The following is a 7,658-nucleotide window of genomic DNA, read 5'->3' as shown; positions in this document are numbered from 1 at the left end:
ACAAATGGCTTTATCTTTATATTCATCATTCATTTTTCACATTGAATTTTGTATTGAACTTACCTAATTTTTTTCTAACATCTATAAGTGATAGATATGAGTAATCAGTTTTCAATAAAATAATGTCTTAGGTTGAACACTGTCCCAAACCACGCAGTATTCCGTGTGCACCAACCAAATTATGTACACTCCGAGTACACTAGCGTAACCTAACCATTCTGATCATCATCGATAACGACTATTTCAGGATCTGGAGAATCAGCTATCATAATGATTTCTGGGGGGTCGGCGAATTGATTTTGTACAATTTCTTCATCCAAATACGGTTCCATAAGGTCAGGGCTGGGTGAATCCCGAAAGATTGGAAAAAATTCATTCATCACACCAAAGTCGGCGTCGCTATTATTTGGGTCGTCAAATAGACCGTATTCGTCAGCGTCGAATTCGAAACCACGGTCCTCATCCAAATCAATTGTGGTGTCTGAATATCCATCAAAGTTGTTGTCCACACCCGTTGAATTGATAATTTCAACTTGAATGTCTCCATAAGCTGAATCCTCAGAAGGAACGAAATATGGTTCACTCGTTGAATCGGCTTCTTGCACAACCGGTGTTACTTGATTCATGATGAGGGAACAAGTGGTCTGTTACTTGCAGTGTGAAGCTGAAAATCTCCAATCTTTCGACATTGACAATGAATGACATCACAAATCCTTGGGATATTTTGTGTCACATGACCTCGATATATGAACACAACTTATTTATATCTCATATGACCTTGTGTTATGAAATGTCATATACCCTCCGACATGGAGTTTTGGCCTTGGTTTTACTTGATTCATTATGAGGGAACAAGTGGTCAGTTACTTGCAATGTGAAGCTGAAAACTTCCAATCTTTCGACATTGACAATGAATAACATCACAAATCCTTGGGATATGTGTGTCATATGACCTTGATGTATAAACACAACTTTGCGTGTCTCATGATCTTGTATTATGATCAAGTCATATAATCTCAGATGACATCACAAGTCGCTGAGATATTTATATCTCATACGACCTTGTGTTATGAAATGTCATATACCCTCTGACATGGAGTTTTAACCCTAACGATTGACTTTGTTTTCGACAGATAACTTTTGAATGTAATGAATGATAATCTCATTCTGTTTTCTGAAAAATAACCATTGATTTGTCTTCATCTGAGTCATCCATCTCAATATAGGATGTAGAATTTTTTTTGATCTGTGGCATTGACGACATTTAATAATCAATGCTACAATCATTTTAATTTTTTCAGAAATTGAAAATAACTTTCTAATTGTTACTTTTATATATTTTTTAAATAATCAGATTTGCACTTTTAGTTATGAGTAGAAAGTAACATACATAAATATTATTTGTTTTTTAGAAATAAAAATGACTCATCATTACTTTCCTTATTTATTTTTCAAAATATACTTTTTTACATATAAATAGAAATTGCATTACATAACTTTATTTTGTTTTTTTTAAACTAAATGATTAACTGATACATTCATTATTCATTTTTTCAAATATGAATAATCAATTTTACACTTTTAAATATGACTAGAAAGTGACATTCACATATAACTTTATTAGCAACATACAAAAAAAAATATTTACAAAATATTTATTGCGGGAGATTTCTCGACACGATTGCTCTGAATAATACAGATATGGAAATAATATAGAAAATATTATGATACATGTATTGCAAATGTACAGGGAAAGATAAAAATTTTTACAAGAGATGTAAGATGGAATTTTCATGTATCTCCTTACTGAAGATTTCCAATTGTCGAATTTTGGGAGAAAGTTTTTTCATGTGAGCAGATCTCTCTCGTTGAGCTGCTCTCATTTGTTCACATTCCACTTTGAGGGGAGAAACTTGCTCTTCCAGTTCAACAAGTTTTTCCCTCTTCGCTATATATTCCGTTTCGAAGCCATTGTAAGCGTGATACATCTCTAGAAATTTGTCTCTCCTGGATCTCATAAATGAAAACCAATCGTCTGATTTTTCGAGGTCAATCGTTGGGGGAGGCGTGCTTCCAGCACTGAAATTGTCGTATTCAGGAACCTGTGGAATGAAAGGATATGATGAACTAACATCTTGTCGCGTTTGAGTAATGATAATTACCTGATGGAGTGATGTAGAAGGTCCTGCTATGACTTCCATCTCTCTCACTTTTATCGACTTGACTTTATCCCTTTTTTCGTGTTTCGCCTTGTGTCTCCTTCTAGATGGCGACTTCGAGCTAGACTTTTTAGACTTCTTCGCCTTCTTCATTATTTTTTCATCACTCTCCATTTTTTTTCTTTTTCGTCTCTCAAGGTCATCATCCGAACTGTTCTGAATGATTGAACTATGTGGAGATCCCATATTCTTTGAATATGTTTCCTCCATCTCTAATATGTTACTCACAACAGTTTGTGATAAGTTCGGAAGTGACTCATCAAGATTCTGGGTGTGAGTCGCCATCACATTATCAATGTTTGAGGGATTGTCATTCATCTCCACATGGTTTGGATTGAATCCATTTAAAAATGATTTAGCATTGTGCATCTGCTGAATGGAAGTCATCACCAGTTGTGGTATCTCCCCGCCTTCCTGAATGATCACGTTCTGGTGGACAATTACATCCCTGCGCTCCATTTCACACATTTCTGATCGGTTCACAGAGCTTGATGGTTTTAATAAAGCTTCTTTCAACAAAGACATGGTTCTGAAATCAAAAAATAATAGACAATATAATATGATTAAATTTAATTAGCTAACAAAAAAGTTTTCATCTTTTCTTTTCATCACCTTGATTCAAAACAGTGGAAATCTTTAAGAAAAAGCAATTTCAAAAGAGGTAACTATATACGAAGAAGTAACGTTTAATCACAATGTACCCTTTCTAAAACAACTACTTTCAAAAAAACATTGAATTACATGAAACAAAAATTACATTCAAATTAATTACTTTCATATGAACACTGAATCATACAAAAAAAAAAATACTTTATAGAAAAACAAAAACCGTTCTTTACCAAAATTATTCTCATCTTAAAATATAACCTTTTCAGTTTGATATGAATAATATAGTAGGTTGTACTCACATCGAGATGAATTTTCAGCTGCTAAGATTTGAAGGCTTTGATGGAGTTGCTTCACCTGGCTGCTTTATTGAACTGAAAGGAAGGAATCAATTTCAAAAAAGAATTCCATATAACATCATCAAAATCTCAATGACCTTTTAGAAACCTTCAAACTTGTTTCACACTTTTCAAGGTTGTATTACGTTCACATAAAAACAACTACTTTCATAGAAAACAATGAATTATATGAAAAAAAACTCTGAACTAATAATTTGATATGAACACTGAATTATACAAAAAAAAAATTTTGAAACTGAAAAGAAGGAAGCAATTTCAGACAAGAATTTCATATATCATCATCACATCTCAACTTCCTTTCAGAAACATTCAAATTTTGTTCAGAATATTCAAGGTTATATTAAGTATAAATAAAAACTCTCTTTCGAAAACATCTACTTTCATGAAAATCAGTTGATTTACACAAAAAAAATACTTTTGGAATAGATAATTTTATATGAACACTGAATTGAATACAAATTAGAAATTCAAAAAACTAAACACTCCTAAAATTATAACCCTTTCAATTCGAAATGAATAATATAAGTACACTGTACTTACATTGAGATAACTTCAACTGCTAAGAATCGTTGATGATTATTGGATTGCTTGAGTCAACTATATCACTTGACTTGACTGTGTCACTGCAAGTTAGTTCGATGGGTAAGAGATACTGAAACAGAATGATGTGTCGTCCCTTCTGATTCTGTTCTGCTGTTCGGAAAGGTCAGCCCTTTCTGGTGGGGATTGAATTCGAGTCTTATGATTTGTCCCAACGATACAAAATTGAAAATGGAAGAAAAGGGTAGTAACAGTTTATTGTTGGTAGAAACTAATTTGAGATTTTACAATTGTTCAGAGTGCAGGGTCATATAATCACAAAATTGTTAGAATTCCGTCTTTATTACCCTATAAAACTTCCCGAATGTCCTAATGGACATTTCGACGGTTTCTACCTCAATTATGTCAATGCACCTCTGAACGTGCTAATGAATTTTACGATCAGGGTTTCCTACCCGAATTTTTTTTCAAATAAACCATTCAACCTCTTGCATCCCTTCAATAAAATAATATTGTCTAGACACGCTATAAAAGTTCCTGAATGGACTCTTCGAGGGTTTCTATCTCAAATATGCCAATGCACTTCTGAACGTGCTAATGGATTTTACGGTCAGGGTTTCCTACCCGAATTTTTTCTTCAAATAAACCAATCATCCTTTGGCATACCTTCAATGAAATAATGAGATTGAGTAGAATACTGCACCATATAATCATAAAATATTTTCTCTCCAAAAATAAACCAAACAACCTTTTGCATCCCTTCAATAAAAGAATGAAAATTGTCTCGACATCAACAGCATATAATGATAAAATATTTTTTCTCCAAATAACCAAACATCTTCTCGCTTCCCTTCAATAAAATAATGAAATTGTCTAGACTTCAGAGACATATAATCATAAATTTTTGTTTGAATATCGATATTTTCTACCCACAAATTTACAAAACTCAGATACTAAACATCCTTTTTTCCCAAAAATGGCGAATACGCGCAATTGTCAGTTTTGGAATAAAATATAATAATTGAATATTTTTTCTAAATCATATACTCGCGCTAAACTAATTGTGACTCAATCACTTATGAACATGAAATCTTAATTCTAATTTATAGTGACACCACAAACGATTTGAACGATTCTTTTCGTCAAATATGAATTTTCCAAAATGTTAAAAGCAAAAATTAGATTTGTAAAATTCAATTACTCGATTGCTCTTCCAATAATGCAATAAGGAGATCTAGGTTTTCATCGATGGTATTGTTGGAATCTTTCATTACTTCCAAAAGAATTCTCAGATTCTGTTGGGAGCTTGTTTGATAAAATTCAATATCGGAATGACCCCAAGGTAATGTTTTGGTAGTATTCGGAATTATGAATCTTTTATCATCGTTATGCGACAGAGCGACTTTATTACACATCAAAGTATAAATATCATGTAAATCACTTCTGAATACATTCATCTTTCGCAATATTGTTCCACCTGTTTCAACAATCCTAATGTAATCGTCAATTGAAATCCGATTTTTAATCACGGATTTTTTGACACCCTTAGCCCTTTTAATTTCACTTGACACACTTTGGATGTGATATGCTTTTGCTCCAGTCCCATGAAAACTAATAATAGTATCGTTTGGAAGTTCGTCTTTCATATTTCCAATTACCGACTTCTTAACTGGCACATAGAACTTATTATCCAACGAAGTGTCAAATTTATCAACATTCTCAATGATAAATTCATAAAAATTATCTGTCATTATTTTCAAAATCAAAGAGTCTGTGTCAGTGTAGAGAAGAGAAGAACGTGATCCGAAATGTTTTTTAATAACATCATAGAAAAAGTCGTAAATGACAGTTTTCGACATATCCAATATACTAAACCCCAGATACAATGGTTTGTTGTAACAAACCTTAACTTTATCCATATGTATGACTACAAAGTCTTCTGCAATTATGGATAATGTTTTGAAATTAGGGCGAGCTATCAAAGCGTTGGCACCCATTCCTCCCCGTATAGATTCCCAATGTGTAACAATTCGAATGTCTCTCCTGTTGTAAACATTTTCCAAAGTTTTCCCATAAATAGAGTTCACATTTAATTTGAAGTAATTCTTCTCAAACTTATTGGTGGCTTCATTTCTCAGTTTAGTATTTAAATCGATATATTTTTTCAACCATTGTGACTGATCGAATCTGAGAACTCTATGGGTTCTAATCAGCTTTAAACCATTACGAAGCGCCTGTTTCAAATTTCTATAATGAACGATATATTTATTTTTATCATTCAAATTAGGTATAAGTTTGGCTATTTTAGACTTTGACCCAGGCGGTATGATACTTTCAACCAAAAATGGTAAGTCTGAATGTAAATCGTGCATTTCAACGGGGTAATGAATATCAACTTCAAGAATGTATCCTTGAGAATTTTCATCTGGAATACTGACGATATCTAGTTTACTTATTTCATCGGAGGTCAACCATGTGAACCCTCCAAAAGGTAGTGATTGAGACATGCTATGACCATACAGATTTGTTGCATCCAAATACATGATAAATGATGAAGCTTCATTAGGATTATAATTTGGAAGGAATTGATTATTTGCAATGTGCTGTCTCTCCGAACATTGACTAACACCGCCACGAATACCTTTTTGAAAAAAATGCACCATGTCTATATCAGTTAATAATTCCAACTTGTTGCCTGTATATTTCAACATAGCGTCTCAAGAAAGTCCTGGAGATGTGAAATAATGTGCAGGTTCCAATTTATATGTACTCAAACTCATGTTTCTGAAATTTTAGAAAATATCACACAGTAATAGAACATCTGATTTTAAGTAAATATCAGAATATTCACCCAAATCACGACAATTGAATGTTTTCCATACCTGCTTCACTCTATCATATTCATTATCAGAAATATGTCTTTCATTCAGTTTGTCAAAAAAGTCCGCCTTTGATGGTATAGATGAATAATTCAATTTATCTAAAGAATCGATGAAACTGTATGGAAAAACACTTTTCTGTCTCATAAGTTCAAATTTATCATTTTCTGGAAAATGTTTTCTCATTTCCACAAAATGTTTCTCATCTAAATTATCGCCCAACTCTTGAAGAGATGCACTCATAAATTTGAAACTATCAATGAACCTTAATTTCAAAAATACTTTTTTCAATTGCTCATTTCGATTTAATTTGTTTTCCATAAATAAATGTTTCGTGAAAGAAATATATTTCTCTTTAGTTTGAGCGAGGACGTCAACTTTACTTTTATTGGTGCATAAATCTTTTATGAACAAGTGACAGTCATACCCACTAAGATTATGGAAAATGATCGGAATGAAATTGGGCAATTTGAAATTGAGATTACATATGGAATGTGTTGCTCCAATTCTTTTTTTTCCTGTCAGGTGACAATGATCACGGATTTTAATGTCATTCTCTTCGAATGTCTTTCCACATATAGCACATGTAGTGGCATTATTGAAATCATTTTCTTCCTCAACAGTTAAAGGGTTCATTGGAACGATATTTTTCAAATATTTGTGATATATATTGGTGACGTCAGCCTCCAACTTTGAAATGAAAACTTTAGATGCATCAGCCCCTCTATACAATACGAATTTTGAAATTGAATCATCAAAAGAGCACTTTATGAAATATGAGAAAGCGTATGGTTCATGAAGATAGGTTCGATTTGTGAAAGACTTAGCAGGATTTGGCTCATTTGTGTGCAGTGGTTTAAGAATTGATTCAAAATCACCATACACCGTGAATGGAACCCTCAACTGTTTCTCAATATTTTCAATTACAATCATTCAATTGATGTCGCAATAAACCCCGCTCATTACTGAAGTATAATAAACAACCATCACAGAAATATTTTCTATGTTCATGTGCTGATATTTGAGATGATACTAATCTCGATAAATCTTCAATC

The 7,658-nt window shown here is 32.6% G+C and overlaps 1 protein-coding gene across 2 annotated transcripts; it reads right to left on the bottom strand.

The window, feature by feature from the left end:
* Nucleotides 1–1,628: 1,628 nt before the first annotated feature.
* LOC141481163 (uncharacterized) lies at nt 1,629–6,434 on the bottom strand. Of its 2 annotated transcripts, none has more exons than XM_074172285.1 (4): nt 3,725–6,434; nt 3,128–3,199; nt 2,163–2,748; nt 1,629–2,102 (listed from the first exon to the last, which is right to left on the bottom strand). In XM_074172285.1, exons 3-4 carry the CDS (start codon nt 2,742–2,744, stop codon nt 1,767–1,769), a joined length of 918 nt encoding a protein of 305 aa, XP_074028386.1. In that variant the 5' UTR covers nt 2,745–2,748; nt 3,128–3,199; nt 3,725–6,434; the 3' UTR covers nt 1,629–1,766. The 2 variants fall into 2 exon arrangements, 1 of the variants encoding a protein (XP_074028386.1); XR_012464776.1 differs by having other exon boundaries at nt 1,634–2,102; nt 3,725–6,433.
* Between the last annotated feature and the right edge of the window lie 1,224 nt (nt 6,435–7,658).

The sequence above is a fragment of the Leptinotarsa decemlineata genome, unplaced genomic scaffold (genome assembly GCF_025532065.1).
Source record: "Leptinotarsa decemlineata unplaced genomic scaffold, Ldec_3_MD MMD2_tig00000090_RagTag_RagTag, whole genome shotgun sequence".
Taxonomy (NCBI): Eukaryota; Metazoa; Arthropoda; class Insecta; order Coleoptera; family Chrysomelidae; genus Leptinotarsa; species Leptinotarsa decemlineata.
This window is presented reverse-complemented; position numbering and strand designations above follow the sequence as displayed.

What these genes read in the sequence shown, in the direction of transcription:
- LOC141481163 (XM_074172285.1), bottom strand. Translation starts at nt 2,744, where the DNA reads ATGTCTTTGTTGAAAGAAGCTTTATTAAAACCATCAAGCTCTGTGAAC. An exon ending in CTTCTACATCACTCCATCAG is followed by an intron (nt 2,103 to 2,162) that starts GTAATTATCATT and finishes TTCATTCCACAG; the next exon opens with GTTCCTGAATACGACAATTT.